Raw genomic sequence first — 17,579 nt, forward strand, 5'->3', positions numbered from 1 at the left:
GTTCATCAACGCGGGAGATTCGAATTCCCAAATGATTTCCAGTTTCGTCGCGAGTTGTCGAGGATAACGAGTCCATATTGTAAAACATTGCAATTGGAGCGCGTACTCACGCGCTATTCAAATATTCCGCGTTCTCGGTGCGATCGTGCTCCGATCGATCGCTCGTCACTTACGACACCTAAACTCGCGCGATCAAGGCGCGGAGAATTCATCGTTGGAACCGGTCGAACTCGAACCAGTCGTTCGAAGAGGACAATGCCTCGCATCGCGAGGAAACGCAAACATTGTCGAGGATCGCGTATAGGAACGCGATCGATACCGAGACGTTACCGAAGACTCGGTGACGAGGACGAGAAACGGTGAAACGAGATCCGAGGGAGTTCCAGGAAGTGTCCTTGGAACGCTTCAAGGACTGCGCGTTTGCGCTTCCGTGTCTCGCGTAAGAGAGAAGTTTACGCGGAAACTGCGAGGAAAGATCGCGACGACACCGAGCGAACGAGTCGACTCGTGTTTGCGAAACGACGCTCGCTCGTTTCGCTAAACGGGACCGCGTCGAAACGATCGCTGGATAATTCAACGAATCGGGAAACCTCGTTCCTTCGTATTCACCGGTTGCATTCACGGGAAGGTACGCAAACGCGAAACGAGTCCTCGTGGAAGAAGACACACGCCCACGCGTCCCGTCGTAAGATCGCGCGAGAAACTCTGGAACGCGTCGGCCACCGATCCACTCGCGCGGATTCTATTCACCGTTCGTAATGTGGGAAATTATGATTTTTAAAGGGAACCAGCCGCACCGACGGGATCGTGTGCCGGCCAACAATGCGTTTCCATTTCGCGCGGTTTCTGCATTTGGCCAAGGAATTTCCGCGATGGGATCGTTTTACGATCGAAATAACTCGCGCTCACCGGCAGATGATGCATATCAAGCTAAGCTGGATCCAACCACGGTAACAATGCGTTTCTCTCTCTCTCTCTTTATTTCTCTCTCGACGTCGGGAATCTGATTAAGGAAATTTACGTTGATCGTCGTCGTTTCAGCGGAGAACTCGTGTGTCGCAACGTCGAAGGAGTTTTATCGTTCGTTTGTTCCACTTTGCCAGCGGAGAGGAACGCTGCGCGCCGTATTAGGCGCGCTAACTAATTCTCCAAAGTCTCTTCCGTCGTTTCGATTCGTCGTCGCGCGATTCGACCCAATTTGGCTCGCGTGTCTCGGTCCTCGAACACGAGAAACCTTGTTCCGCGATGACAGTTGGCGCTGGACGATCGATTTGTTTCTTATTCCGCGAGAGGAGGAAAAATTCGATCCTCGTTCGATCGGTGTACCACGATTACCTATCTGTTAGGGAACGCTCGGTTCCTTTACGTAGACTTGTCACCTGAAATTACCTTAATTCGACTCGCGTAGCTCGATCACCGATCGCGAAGAACTTCGTTCCACGATCTCGTTATCGAGCTACGAAAAAAACTTTATCTCACGATTACGGATGAATTTTTGCGCAAGAGGTCGCTCTGATTCGACGATTGCCCCCACGATTACTGCCGCATTCCGCGGGGCAACGTCCCGCGCGGGCATTGTTCGCGTAAACGGCGCCACGGGACGATCTCTCGTCGAAAAGATTACCGATTGCTCGACCCAATGTGGGTAATCCCTCGTACGTGTCCCGAGTGCTTACCGATCGCGGAATGCCTAATCACCGGTATCAAACTCTTGCAACACTGTACGTGCCCGCGGTGAATGGCGAGCGTTTGCACGGACCCGTGATTAAGCGACTCGCCTCTGACGCTTCGATCGCGAGAGACTTCCCGTGTAACGTTGTCTGATCGCGTTCTTTCATCGCCGGTAAACCGAAACGATTCTTAATTATCGAATTTCCTGCGCGCAACCCCCCCGAGGGCGTGCAATTAGGCGGGGAGACGGAAGGTGGGGTGGCCGTTAATACGCGTTGTTTCGATGTATCGTTTTCGAAAAAGCGCGATTACGCGCCACGGCGAGCGAAGAATGGCTTCATGAATTTATGTAAAACGCTGTTCATTATATGCATGGAATACGCTTATCGTCGCGCGATAATAGAGCCATAAACGAGAACCGCGAGGGCTCTCGCGCGGACGGTAACGCGTGTTTCGTAACGCGAAGAAAGTGTGCGAAAATCTTACGCTCGCGATTGCGATCTCCCGCGCACCGACCACGGGAACCTTCGATCGGATAAATTAACCGGGTTCGTGCACCAAGAAATCGACACTTCCGTTCTCTGAACGACGATGTTCGAAAGATGTAACTTTGAGAGAATTTTTCCGCGCGGTGTTCGCTCGTCTTCGAAAACTCGTGGACGCTCGATACGGCGCGAGCGGTGAATTTTTCCACCGCGAATTCCCGCGTGGAATTTCGGTGTCGCGAATCCTGAAATTCCAGATTCCACCGTGTTCTCGAATTTAACGGGGTCTCTGCATCGGCGAGGATCGCTCGCGTTCGACTTTCGACGCTTCGCGTTCCCGTCTACTCCGCTTCGACTTCGATTCCGCCTCGGGACCGCGCAACAGTCGCAGCTGCGCATCTCCCCCGCTCGGTTCGTCCCGTGGACGCAAAAAACGCGTCAATTTCGCGGAACGTAGAGCCCCACGGCGAACTCTCGCTTGGAACATAGAAACGATCGCGTCCTCGAAGAAGAAGAAACGAAACGTAACGAACCCGATTAAAACCCACGGCTGGATAATCGACACCCGGTTCGTCGTAAATGCCCAGACGAGTACAAGCGAACGCCTCCCGCGATCGCCACGGTTTCCACGTTCCACCCGGGCGATTAACAATTATAATTATCTCCCGCGAGATTATACGAGGGACCCTCGAAGCGTTCCACGATTCCACGAGTTGGCGTACTCGGGCGGGCTCGCGAGGAGGCGTTCGCGGCTAGCAGCGAGCAGCGAGCGCAGCGGTTGCAACCAATTTGCGTACTTCTATAAATGCTGGTACCGGTACCGTGTACCGGCGTTCGAGTAGCCGGTAAATGTTCCTAGGCGTCCCGGTACCGGCTGTATTCCGTACTATACATAATGCATGAGCTCGGTACACGGTGTGCCTTCTTCCTCGTTCCCCTGGATCTTTCGCGCGCGAGCGTCGAGCGTCGAGCGGAGATCCACCTTCCCTCGCGCGAACTCCCGATTCGCTAATTAAGAAGCCGGTGAATTTATCCGGCGACGATTACGTCCCGTAACGTTCGCTGTGTATCGAACGCGGTTCTCGTGAGCGCCGTTTGTCGCCGGACAATAGCGCGCCTATTGTGCTCGTTTCGCCTCGTTTAGCCGCGAAAATTGCGGAAACGACTCGTAAAAGTGGACAGGGCGCGTCGAGTCGAGTAATTAACGCGCTGGGTGTAATCCTCGAGGTAATAACGCGACCAGACGATAAGAATTCTTCGCGGTCTCGGCGCGGTGTCCATCGAAATCGACTATCGGGGACTCGTGTTCTCTCGCTCGATCCTTTTAGAGCGGATACCGTTATCGGCCGTGAAGTATCGAACGAGTCGTTTGTCCCAAACACCGTCATCTAGAGACGCGCGATCCCGAACGGGCGCGTTAAACTCGTTTTAGAATTTCTACGATTGTTTTTAAACGGTCAGTGCCACTTTAAAGACCGACAATATCGGTTGCGGAGGTTAGTTTGTATTTTTATTCTTTTTCTTATCTTTTATCGTTGTCGTTTCAACATCGATTTAACGCGTTGTTTTCGAAAGGGTTTTAAACTCGTACAGAAAGGAAATAATGGTAATTATAATGTGCTGTTTATTAGAATACTCGGGAATCTCGCGTATTCAGTAGTATGGTAATTGTAGATACAAGAGAGAACTCAATGGAAAAATGAACGGGAAAAGCCAAAAAGGAAAATAGCCAAACCGTGCAGCGAAAGACCCTCCTTCACCAACGCGAAGACAATCCTTGAAATTAACATCGACCGTCCCATCATTTTGTGCGCTTGGATTGAATTCTCCACGATGCTTCGTCGTCACAGGAAAATCCCTTAGATAACGCGTTAAACGAGGAGATTACAGGTGATTCACTCTTGTTGGAATAAATGCCAACAATGACTCAAGTAGTGGCACACGTTGGCGACCAAAGGTTTGCGTTAGGTTTTGGGTACTGCGCGCGTATCGTGACAAACCGGATACTATCGGGTTGTTCGGAAAGTAATATCGTTCTCCAAAATGGAGAATATACAATTTAATAAAACGTTTACACACCTAAAAAAAATCGTGTTTCATTTTCACGAAAGAAAACGAAATGACATTCCGAACGACCCAATATAATCCGAAGCTTTGCGACAGTTGGTTTCGGGGGAACTCGATGCTCTTACGCGACACCGTGGTCCACGTGTGAGGATAGGTCGTACGGAGAATTTGATCCGTTGGAGCTTATCGAGGGAGGTATGCGGACGTTTAGTTTAGATCGCATCGTCGGCGTTAAAATCCTTAACGGATCCGTACGAATTCTTAACCGATCGGACGCTCGAAAAGTAGCAACCGTGCAGGCGCTTGGAGAACTCGGCGGGGTCGTAATTCTCGAACGCAATTACCGTGCAACGTTGTTAAAAGCTCGACCGCGGGTAGCTGGGGCCCCTCGGCTCGAGTCGTTCGTTATCGAGCGCGTGTGCGCGTGCGCGCGCGTCGTCTACCTGTTTCGTTCGCTTCCTTCCGTCGCGCAACCGAGTTAATTAAGAAGTCGTTGAAACGATTTAACGAGGAATCTCGGCAATAATGTCGTGCACGCCGCGCGATAGACAACGCCTACGCGGCCCGAGGCGAGAAGCGTCGCGTTAACGTGGCCCCGGGGTGTCGCGACGCGGTCCACCGACGATGATTAACTACCGATAACGACGCGAGCGAGACCGCGCGATGCGTCGACCTCGATACGCTTCTATAACGCGCGAGGAAGATAAATTTCACCGCGACGGCTAATGGTGTTTCTCGTCCCGCGAATTCATCCCGTAAGGGCGTTCTCGCGACGATACGAACGCGTTGTACACACAGGCCCATCAGCGCCGTGAAAAAGAAACCGGCGCATTCACCGGCCGCATAAATATGCATGCGTCCCGCCGGTGGCTCTTGTAACTCTACCCCCTCCGGTTTTTCTTAATTCGCGAAGCCACCTTAAAAAAATGTCGGCTGCCCCCATCCACGTCCCGTACGACGAAACCACCGTACCCTGTTCCCGATATATCACCGGTTATGACGCGACACGCTAATAAATTAGCCGGCCGCGGTGTTGTCGAAATGGAGTACAAACCCGCCGCGCGATCTCGCATTAGGAACGCGTGTACCCGTGATTTACCGTACTTGGGAATCGTTATCTTCGCGAGGTAGCGGCCTCTTAATTAAAGGTAGGTGACGCTTCGCGTAATTGGTACGGTGGTTCCGTAGGAGCCTGCTTCTATATTTCCACGCTTCGAGTTCTCTCCTTCTATGTATCGCTTCATCGTTTCCTTATCGCGATGTATTCCAGACCGGGTTGAGATACTCGCCACGTAGGAGCAGTCTTTACCCGGACTTACATGCTCCTTGTTCGATCGATACAATTTGTATTCCGTGGCAATTTTTTCTCCCTCGCCGGTTCCGTATTTCGTCTCGTCGAGATCGATTCGCGTATTTCACTTTATCGCGTCCTTATCGCATTGTACTCCAGATTAGACCAACGCGAACACGTACCAGCGATCTTTATCTCGAGTCGTGTGCTCCGTATTCGATGGAATCCTTCGATCGATATTGTACGCGAGCTCTAGACGGTAGAAATGTTTCCAGGAGTAGCAGATTCGAGGTTTTTGCGCTCGACGGTGATTCTCGATTCCTTGATTCCCGACTATCGAAGATCGTTTGGCAACCGTTACGGTTAACCCCTCGCCGGTTGCGCAATTTTGACGAAATCGCTCCAGGGAATGTTTACCCGTTTTCTTTTTTCATAAATTGATCGCGTACGCTAATCCTATGTAACAAAAACGATACGTAAATACGTACCTAGCATTTTATTCTAATAGAAATTGTAAACGTGGCTAAAAAAATTTAATTTATCGCGGCAAAGGGACACGTACTTCTTACGTAGAAACTGACTCGCCCGTTATCAGTTAAAACTGTTGGAAGCTACCTAATTTTTTCATCGAGAACACGGTGCAATTCGGCTAACGATACTCCGAGCTTCGAACACCTAATGGTAGCTAAAATCAGACCTAGAACCTTTAACGAAATCGTCGAGTGTCCCTCTGTCCCTATCCGCCTGTATAGCTCGATCGGCGATCCTCGTCGTCCCAGCGGCAGATATCGAGCGGTTCGTAATTGAATCTCGTTCGAGCGAACGTACAATATCCATTCGATTCCCTTTCCATCCACGAATACGACCTTTGCGTTGCACTTTATCGATTCGAATGCACCGACCGCCTTCGACGAAACTAATCGGCCGGAATCACCGCGCGAAGAAGCCGCGAACGTTCGTGTCGCGCGTTATCGATCCGTCAGTTCTCGCAAACGGGCACCGCGATATGTAAAATAGATTCGCGGTTTCCCCGGGTGGTAGTTGGCCCCGGGCGAGGGTGCACCGGTACACGCGTCGAGTGTACCTTCTCGCCGGTGTACCAGGGTTCGCAGGGGTCGCGGAGGGGGGCACGTTATCGCGCGAATCCGTGCACCGCGGTCCAAGAATTTCCAGAGAAGCTTCTCGTATGCATATGCATGCAACCGCTGCGTATACGGCGACGCCGGTAGACGTCGGATAGGAAATAACTGCCAATTAGCGCCGTGCCCCCGACCGAGGAAACCCGAGTGCAGACCGCCTCCGCTCGACGGTGACTCACTTTTCATTCTACGTATGTTCGCCCTTTGCCGACCACTGTGCACGGAATTCTGCCTTTCGTTTTCAAAGATTCGCGGATTTCGACCGCGAGGTCCTGTATACAGGAAGTTATCGGTTACGTAGACGATGGAGGGAGAATTTACAATTTGCAATGTTTCTTTCGATATTTTAGTTGGGAGAAAGAATTCCCCAAGAATTCTTTGGGGATGTGGTTACTACGGTCATCTGTATTTGGGTTATTGCCTCGGTCGTTTTTCTTTCCTAGACCTCGCCGCGAGACTGCACGTTTTCGTTCGGAATAAATACACGTTGCTTGTTTGCTCTGTACATCGGTTGTATTTCCTACGGTAACCGGTAAACGAGAGATTTTTTTCTTTAGACGAAAAAAGTCGAGTCAGGTGGTCCGGGCTGTGCGTCGATGGATAAAATTATCTACCGAAAAATAGTAAACCGTGCACAGGGTTTAAAAACACACCAAGTGCGACAGATTTCCAAAGTCGAGAAACGTAACGTCGAGATCCTCGCCAGTCCTGGTCCCCGATGTTTAACTCTGCCTTCAACGGGACCGAGTTGTCGCGTAATTCGAACGACGTACGGTTTATTTGTTCTGTCCGACTCCCACAATTCGAGAGTCTGGGTGTCGTTCGAGTATTCGTTGGTCCGTGTCGCGAGCCGCCCCCACTTTCGACGAGAATCGAGGCAGCTGTTCGAACAGCGGCTGGAAAAAAAAAGCGTTCGGGGAAAACTCGCGACGAAATCCTCGGGTGGTTCCACGGTGGACACGCGCGGCTGCCCCCGCGGGGAACGGGCACCAGATGCGTTGAAAATTCGTGCGATCGAGGGGTGGATACTGCAACGAACCACGCGAGCACGGCGAAACCGTTCGTGATCCACGGTGATAAAGTTCACCGCGGCATATGGCGTCGCGTGATCGCCGGGCATTTTTCTTCCAACGATACCTTACGTATAATCCCTCCCCCGGATAATTTTATTTATTTTTAATCATTAAGCAGCGTGTAATTCGTGTCGCGGTTAATCGATGGTCCGTCCGAGTTCCACGCGCGGGATAATTAAATTCGCTCGGCGTAATTGACCTTGGGAGGAAAATAAAGGACAAATCGGGGTCCCCGTGGCCGACAAATGCTCCGACGAGGATAGGGGAGGAGAGGGGTGTGCGTGGCGAGGGGCAACGCGGGTCGATGCAATTTCGTTACGTGCCGGAACGAACTCGAGTAATTGCACGGTTCCTCGTGATTAATCGAAACGAGAGAGAAGCTTTCGTTTCTCGGAGGGTTCCGCGATCGTCTCGATCCCGCGGTCGTCGTTGTACGCGATTTCTATTCGCTTTTTCGCGTTTTCGGTGAAAGTCTCGTTCGTTTGGTCGCCGGTCCCGCCGGGATCGCTCGGTGGATCCAGTTCTCGCGAACGAGGAACGTGCCGGTTACACGTGGAAACGAGTCCGCGGGTGCATACGGCACGTTCTTTCGAAACGGGATAAATTATTTATGAACGCTATTCTGGTTTCAAGCGGCACGGGATAAGCCCCGTAGGTGCCCGTTGCGCGTCAACTCCCGCTGTTTTTAGCGCGGCCGGCGAGAACGTTCCGTTTCGTATTTACGAACGGTTCCGGCCGCCCGTAAAAGCGAATCTGCTCGCGTTCGTTTTGATATAGCGCCGCTGTAAAGCAACAAGGTTGTCGCGAATTCCGAATGCGTCATCGACGTCTTTGAAACCCTCGCGGGAAAGATCTGCACCAGATGGGATATTTTCCAACGGAAGCGGTCAATCGCTACGGAGCGTAACGACCGTTTCCTCGTCGAAAATCTCATCCGCGTCTGCGACAGGGATTGGCCTACTCGAGACCAACCGAGATATTCACCACGTGTCTATTCTAAACGCCCACCTTTCGAACGAGAAATCACACCGAATACAAAACCGATTCACTTTGTATAAATTTCCATCGAGTGATTCCGTACCGAACGCTTTCCCTACCGGAGATTAATTCGGCGAGAAGGTCGGCTGAGTCAACGCACCGGCATAAATTCTCCACGCTGTCTATTTTTCCGTATCGAAACTTCTCCGCGTTTCTTCAATCGCAAGATTCCTCGTGTTGAATTCCACTCGAACGATTTTGCATGGATTTTCCTATTGATCATAATACTCGCATCGAGGTTCCTCCTATCGTTGATCGATTGGAGAACGAAGGATCTGACGCACTAATCGTCCACGCAGCCGATTCTTCCGCGTTGAAAATTCTTCTTCCTACCTCCCTTCAATGCCCCCGCTCGAGGGTCGCGCCCCTACCTTGGAAAACGGCTGCAAAGTATCGAGAGTATCCGCTCCACGTGTTCCTTCCCAGCGTGTCGAAGCTTCGTGGCGTCAACGGAACCCGATACACGGTCCATTTTCGCTTCGTGTGCTCGCTGGTCGCGCGGATAACTAAGTTCCTGGAGCCAGATATCCGAGTAAGATTTTTTCAGCGCGAAAAGAACGCCGTCACCGGTTTGAATTTCGAAGTGAGACGCGCCACGACGTTCTGAGGACTACTAAGCACTTCGATAAGACCGACGCGTAACCCAAACACCAGGATCACCGATAATCAAAAACCATTATACAAGCCACCGTTCGCCGAATAAAGATTCATTTATCGTGCCACCTTACTCGAGTCTAAATCGCTGTTCGTCACCCGTCGCGTACTTTTACCTGTAATTACGTTAGTACATTCTCTGCGGAGGTATTCGGTAATTACGCTGGTATATTCTCTACGGAGATATTCGTTAATTACGCTGTTATATTCTCTATAGAGATATTCGGTAAACGGTAACTATCTACGGAGACTTTCGTTAAAACTTTTACTCTTTACAGAGACGTTCGCTAAATAATAACTTTCAACGATTACCTCCTATTTCTACCAAGTACGAAATAAATCAAATTACGATTATCTCGGTATTAGTTTTCGCGAATCGTAAGTTAAAGCGCGTGGGTGAAACGACTTTAATACTATAATATTTTTGTTTCGTGATCCCATACGGTCACGTGACAACGTAAAGTCGACGGGAGACTCGGCCACAGAATTCGGAGCGGAATTCAGAGCGCATTTACGTCGTCGTTGCCGCCGCGCGAGATTTCCGAATTCGCGTTAGATCTTCACCTTTTCTCCTCCCCATCTCTTCGTTCTCGAGCGTACTGGGAGCGGGTAGATAATCGTCGACCCGTTACATCGGCGGTCGTTTTCGCGTACAAGAATTTCGGAGATTATGCGGCGCGTGAGCGGAATACGCGCGGCGGAAGGCGGCTGCGATCGCGGTTCGGCGCGTGGCTTTCGATACGTCCGGAGCGAACTCCCGCGGCATGCGTAAACGATCCAACGGAGGGGGAGGAGGAGGAGGAGGAGGGGGCCCGCTCGCCTAACGAGGGGTGTATCTTGGGTTTAAAGGTGGGTCTCGTGGCCCCGGGCATCGGGGAAATTATCTCGTTTGGAATAAATCAAAATTCAAAGTGGAATCAACGTTTTTCGTAAATTACGCCAGCAGCGATTGTAATCTTCACCGTTTCGGAAAGTGATCCCGAGGAACGAAGAAACGGGTAACACGTTTCTAGCCGGAGCGACGGAAGATAGATTCGAAAGAGATACGTCGAAGCGCGTGAAACTTTGAAAGATAATCGAGCGTTTCGAAGGTACGAACGGTTAACCTTACGATATCGAAGAAAAGAAACTTTGGCCGTAGATTTTACAGGTTTTACACTTATCGAACCGTCGTTCGATCTCGCGCGAGAGTGTATTACGTTTCATTCTCAAGGCTCGTCGAACGATTCGATTTCACGTTTACGTCGAAACGATCTCCAGCGTCCTGCGCGAAAGTGCATCGAAATCACCGGTGAACGTAATTCATTCGAGTAACGCATCGAAGTGGCTGCGCGTGTCGCTCTTCGGAAATTTACGGAGTTGTCGATCGACGGCGAGCGTAACGCTTCGTGGCCGTCGCGAACGACGAAATCGTCACCGTGAAACCGAAAACTTCGTGGCGATCGAATCGCGGGTATCGCGCGGGCTCGAAAAGAACGCGCGCGGCGCAGAATTAACGCCGGGCCGACCGATAAATTTCCGTTCGCGCGCGAAATGATTCTCCCGCGTGAAATACGAGCCACGATATTCGTAATTTCACGACGGCAATTTACCGATAGCTGTATCCTCTGAAAGCTACTCGTAGACAGGCGAAATATTGCGCACGCCTCTGCATCTGCCCACCGTGATATAAATGCTCTCGCCGCGGATGGGTGTAACGCTCGATCGCGGCGCGCATAAGCAGGTAGGTCGACCGGTGAAAATTGCTTCGAAGCGATCGCGAGGGTAGTCATCAGCGTTCGCGCGGTTTCTCGCGCGGCGCAACGGCGAGGGAAAACGTTCGAAATCTGCGGGACGCGTCGCTGCGCGGTGTACGCGCCGCAACGCGATTGTACGTTTCGTCGAGGCTAATGTCTCAATTCATGGAAACGTTATACGCGCATTACCGGCAGGAACGAGGAACTCGCTCGTTCGAGGCGACCACCGCGTGCTTCGAACGAGCAACGCCGTCGTGTCATTATCCGTGCCATTTGCAAATTTGTCTTTTAAACGTGCCCGCGCTTTTTCGTCCGACAGGCTATCATCATCTATTAGCCCGTGGAACGGTGGATACTCTATAGGGATACCCAGTGTCTACCGACTGGTACTCTTCGTTCGAAATTACGCTAATAAGCTAATGGCTGCTCCGGGAAGTTGACTCGATATCCGTGAAAGGTCCGAGCTGGAAACTTTTATCGTTCGACGCGAGCCGGGACGCTCAGAATCGTAATCGACGCGACGCGAAATCCCGGGAAATCTGAAACGCGGGACGAGCGATTAAAACTCGATTGGAACGCGAGCGCCGCGGAACTCGAGCCGAACGAGCGGTTTCGTCGTGGGTATCGAAGATTTCCGCGTGTGGTTTTAACCGGATGATTAATGTCTCTCGAAATGGCGTCATTACGGCAGGGGCCAACAATGTCATCGGAGTTTACCGAGTTCGAAACGTTCAACGCGTACCACCGCAATTTCCATCGAGCGAGTCCGAGTCGCCGTGCTTGCAATTTCACGGCGCGTTAGAGGCGATCGTGGCCCACGGGCACGGAGAGCGAGCGAGCGAACGAACGAACGCGCCCGCGCGCGCGAGAAAATTTCAAGCGGGAAACGCCGTTTTAAAATCCCGATGCCGAACGAGATACGGCCATTAACCGATCGTGGTTTCCGTTAATCGAGTTGTTTCTCCCGTAACGTGGGAGGTTGGGTGGGTGCACGTTACGCGATTCGTCGAGTTCTCGACCAGGTACGAACGTTATCGATGTAACGAGAATCGCGAGGGGACGGAGGATTTCGATCGATCGGTTCTTCTTCTCGAGCCTCGTCGAGGAACCAAACCTGGGTACTTTTCTCTGGCTTTACGTTTGCGATTTCTTTTCCATTATCGGTAAGAAAAGAAGTATTCGACATTGCGTTACTTTCCTCTTCAAACGATCTGTTTTCAACGAGTTACTTTGAACGAAGTTGATACCATTCGATCGTTGAGAAAGAATACTTTTCCCCGAAACACCCCTGGGTGTACTTCCGCAGGGAGAATTCTGCTAGAAATTACGAAAGTTTCTCGAATCGGCGCAAAGAGAACGAGGAAACGAACAAAGGTATAAATATTAGGGTGTCGTCGTTGGTGGAACTCCAGCACGGTTCGTTTTCTCTGTATTCGGTTCTCTTTAAAGGGTGGTAGGAAAGTGGTCCCTGGAGGGGTCGTAACCGTCGCGAACCCTAGTCCGTGGAAACGAACACAGCCGCAAAATCGTGATCGCGAGGGTAACTCCGATTCGAAGGTAATCGTGGAACGAGAACAGGGGGTTCGCGCGCGAAATCCCTCGGGAGGATTCGCGCGGGCCGCGTCCTCGTAGCCTGAGTCGTTTCACGGGGGTAACGATTCCTCGAGATCTCATTTACGGTACAAATTAGTCGTGGGCCCGGTCCTTGGTCCTTAATGGTCGGTCGGCACGCAAAGAGGGGGGGTTGGGTTTAACGAAGACCGCGCTTTATCCGTGACGAAGCCCGTGGCTGGCTCGGCCGCGATCCGCTCGCGCCATCTAGGCGTGCAACGCTCGGCCGTATCGTCGCCGTCCGTTGAATGCGAGTTAAACGAAGATTTATGCCGCGACGCGTAAATATAAACAACAATATGCAATCCCCGCCTCATTGTCCCGGGCGAACAAGGCGCGAGAGCCGACCAATGCGAACTAATAAGCGCACCGTGCGCGAACGCGTCCGCACACACGCGAGCACGATCCGCGAACCAGTCCTATTGCCGTGCACTTTCTCAGGACTAATTGACCGACTGGTGGGACGTCGGGATCCTTTTGTCCCGAGGTTTCCCTCGGCTGGTCGGACCAGGTAAGAGTAAATCTCGATGGAAACCCCGGAATTTCAAACATTTTCGGCGCGCGGATCGCGCCGACGACGATGGAAGAACGCGCTGCGCGATCCTCTCGTCCGTTTTGTCGGATACCTATTTTACGAAAATGTAGGTCTCGTCTCGTCGATGGGTTTCGAATCGAGTTTCCGTTCGTCGAGTTGACAATCGAGTAAAGTGTATTTTGCGCGCACCGATAGTGTTCTTCGAATGGTATTTTAATCGATTTCTTCGCAAAATTCTGGAGAATTGAATCTTTTACGAAATTTTGACAAGTATCGTACAAGTCGATCCACCAACGTTGGCATTCGTTTTCGACTGGACACGTTACGATGGTTCGCGAAACGACTTTCCAGTCACTCGACACGCCCGTCGACCTACGAAAGGGTTTACTGGAGCAAGAACGGATCTCATTCCAAACGGAGTACTCAATTTGCGTAATTCGGAACGACAAGATTGTAGAGGAGCTCGCGAAACGGATACGACCTTCTCCTCGACGATTCTCGATTCGAACGCGAAAGAGTTTCGCGCACGGACGAAAGTCGGGGTAATCGATAAAAAATCGCGCGCGAGATCCGATCGGAGCGGCTCGTTAGGATCGCGTCGATCACAATCGATCCTTTTTACCGTTAACCGCGCGCGGCTCCGTTTCGCGAAACACACTTCGCGACTCGAGGGACTGTTCGTTTCTCCCGGTTCGTTTCTCGAGGATCGTCGAAATCGGTTGAAGCGGCCGCGTTCGTCTCTGCGCAGAAATTTCTGCGAGCGCGTAATGCGCGCGCCTATTAAATGAACCGGTTTTAACGAATTTGGTCTCGTTGGTCGCGCGTACGCGAGCACCGTGCGCGCGTTGCCGACGAGGAACGACCGACGAGGAAGACTAATCGACCGGGACGTAACGAGCCACCGAGCGACGCGCACCCTCTTCCTCTCGAGGAGTTTCGTCTCCGCGAGCGGACGCGTTTTTTGCCTGCGCGGTTCGGAAATTTGTCTGTGCGCTGCCTTAATACGCCGGCTGTCACGCGCGTCGACGCTCATCCATCCAGAGTACTTCTGGCAGGTTACGTCCGCGCCGGTCCCTCTTCTTTTACGACTTTCATCCGACGGTTCCCACGTGGCGATTTCTCCGCGCGATTCATCCTGCGATCTTTATCCCGCGAGCTCGTTCCGCTTCGGATCGGTACGGATCCCTAGTTTCGCGCGTCCTCGTCGATTCCAGAATCGTCGGTTTGAAGTTCTCGATGGAACTATATTTGGAATTTTCGTTGAAGAAAAATACGCGACACTTTAAACTGAAACTTTTCGCATAATATACTTGTAAAGACGTAAAGACTACATGGGTAAACGTCGCTAGTTTCGGGAGTTCTCGTCGATTCTCTGTCCAGAATCGTCGGTTTCGAGTACTCTATGGAACTATATTTGGAATTTTCGTTGAAGAAAAATACGCGATGCTTTAAACTGAAACTTTTCGCATAATATACTTGTAAAGACGTAAAGACTACATGGGTAAACGTCGCTGGTTTCGGGAGTTCTCGTCGATTCTTTCAGAATCGTCGGTTTCGAGTCCTCGATGGAACTATATTTGGAATTTTCGTTGAAGAAAAATACGCGATACTTTAAATCGAAACTTTTCACATCGAATAATATACTCGTAAAGACGTAAAAACTTTACATCGATACACGTCGCTAGTTTTGTACGTTCTCGTCGATCTTCTATCCAGAATCGTCGGTTTCGAGTTCTCGATGAAACTATATTTGGGATTCTCTTTAAAGAAAAGTACGCGACGCTCTGAACCGAAACTTTTCGAACAATATACTCGTAAAGACGTTGCGCGAATTTTGTCGAGTAACTTTCTCTGTTAACTTCGGTAACATAGGAGTCGTCGATAACGTTCCGATGAAACTGTCATCCGAACTTACTCGATGTGACAATTTTAGAGATGCTTTTTCAAATTATCGGTTTACGCGAGTACAATCCGAACCGCAAGAAAGCAAAAACTTAAAATCTTACCAGATTTTCACTTTGTATTATCAATGTACCCTCGAAACCCGAAACTCGAATAAAACGCAAAGAGCAATGGATTTTTTCTACCCGAGGTACGAAGCGATCCTCTTGAAAAGGTATCTCTATTTGTTCTCGATGGAGGTTCGAGCAGACTGGTTTATTCGGTCGGTCGAAGCTCTATTCGGCTTTACCGATTCGCGTTCCGTTCACGAAATCGGATTTAACCCTCTCGACGCGAAGAACGAGCGTTACTTTAAGACCCGGGTCGGTCGAAGTTGCGTTCGTCTTTGATCCGCGCTTTGTTCGAGAAATCGGATTACAAGCTTTCGAAACGACGGTCGATTAGCATCGACTCGGCACCACCTGACAATTTGGAACATCCGCGATCGAATGTTAACTACCGAGGAAACGTTTCTCGACGGAACTAACCGGCCGACTCGCGTACTCGCGTCGTCGACCGGGAACGCTTTATTCGCGCGTGCGTGCGCGAAACGCGGAGAAAGATGTCTATCATCGTCGCGAACGGAACAACCGAGAAGTCCGAGGATCCTCGCGATACACGTTGCACGCGTATTCGATCCGGTGCTGTTCCTCGAAAGGGCAAGAGTATCGCTCGCGCGGTAACGAGATTCTCGTAATTCTCGGCTACGTGGATCTTGTTCGTTCGATCGAGCACAATTATCGATTACGGTTTGACAGCTGCCAATAGAATCGAGGCGTTCGATCGGTGAAGCGCGCGTCGCCTTTTCAACGGCCGGTTCTCTCACCGAAATTCTTACGTAAGATCGGAAGCCTTGCACGAACGACCGTTCAACGCGGAATTCTACGCTCGAAAGAAACGGAAAACGTCGAATGATCCGCGAATCGGAGTCCCGAGTTCGTTAACGATGTTCATTTTCGATGATCGCGCGTGTTCGATCACCGTCGACTCACCAGAACGCGCAAGATTTTCTTTTGGTAATCTCGAAGCGACGATGTTCGATCGCACTAGTCTCGAGAGCCGATGATTACGACGTTTGCGTTCGAACGATCGTCTCGGGCTTCAACGACAAGAAACGACGAACCGTACGCCGAACCGCGATAACATCGTCGATCGTTCACGGATTCGATCGAGATTTATTTACCTCTCGTCTAGATCGCTACGAATCGTACGGAAGTGGCTGCTACGACGCGTGCTTATAAATATACTCACAATGTCCTCCATGCTGTGATTTCCGACGTGCGTTAATCCGTGATTCGTGCAGCTTCCCACGGGTGTCGTGCGAAGCGTAGCATACACGCACACGCGCGTTACTATCGCCCGGATCGCACTTCTCGACGATCGCTTTTTCCCCCGTGGTTTCTCCGGTGTAATCACGCGTTCCTGGATTCACCCGACGTCGACCGACTCGTGGTCGTTCCAGGGATCATCGTTCAACGGACGATCACCTTCGTCGAACCGAACTTGTCACTGTTTATCGAACGATCGCTCCTCGTCCCGTGGAAAGTATTCCTTCGCGAGCACTCGCCCGATTCTTCGCACCGCGAGATCGATTCGAAAAACAAAATTTCGCAACTCCCGAGTAATCTCTCCGGTACTCTCGTTCGCGAGGATGAACGAGAATCAGGGCGGTTGGTTCGTCGCGCGTGCCGAATTCGAGGCTAGGTCGTCGTCCATTCGCACGGGAACGAAAGGTTTGTTCGCGCACGCACGCCTCGGGGTCGCGATCTCACCGCAATATCGCCGCGAGGATCGTCGTCACCGGTACACGGCGACGACAACGAGAGTCAGGGTGGTCCGCGGAGCGCGACATCCTCGTACCGGTCGTCGAAGTCTCCGCGTGCTCGGTGCTCGCTCGAGCGGTGCTCTCCGGCCCGTTCCGTGGGTCCTCCTCGGGTGCCGCGAATCCGTCGAGGAACGCTCGGGGCCCCCACCCTGTGCGATCTCCTCGCGACACTCGACGTTCGAACGCGGAGAGAACGCTGAGAGAACTGTACGAAAACACCGATAGATCGAATTCGGTTCGGTCGGCGCGCGGTCTCGACGGTTCGATCGAAACGGCCTCTCCCGGTTTTTATCGCGTTTCCTGGGGGCGAACCGCGCCCGGTGGCGGACGGCACGGGACCACACACGCTCGTGGAAAGGCGGTTCGTAGAATCTCACGGCCGGCGATTCGAGTTTTGCGACGCGACGCCTGGCCTGGCCTGCTCGCGAGCGGATGCAAAGGACGCGCCGAGAGCCAACCGTTCGCCGGCTCGGGCTGAATCTCACTGACTCGGTTGTTGCGGTGGCCGCCGGC

General features: G+C 51.7%; 1 protein-coding gene across 1 annotated transcript in view; it reads right to left on the reverse strand.

Moving 5' to 3' along the window:
* Positions 1 to 16,589, reverse strand: part of LOC143148409 (uncharacterized) — a 108,084-nt gene extending 91,495 nt beyond the window's left edge. Inside the window, exon 1 of the mRNA XM_076314712.1 lies at positions 16,493 to 16,589. Coding sequence (XP_076170827.1) covers positions 16,493 to 16,504 — 12 coding nt within the window. The 5' untranslated portion in view covers positions 16,505 to 16,589. The remainder of the gene's footprint in view (positions 1 to 16,492) is intronic.
* Between the last annotated feature and the right edge of the window lie 990 nt (positions 16,590 to 17,579).

This window comes from Ptiloglossa arizonensis, chromosome 6, assembly GCF_051014685.1.
Source record: "Ptiloglossa arizonensis isolate GNS036 chromosome 6, iyPtiAriz1_principal, whole genome shotgun sequence".
In the NCBI taxonomy this organism is placed as follows: Eukaryota; Metazoa; Arthropoda; class Insecta; order Hymenoptera; family Colletidae; genus Ptiloglossa; species Ptiloglossa arizonensis.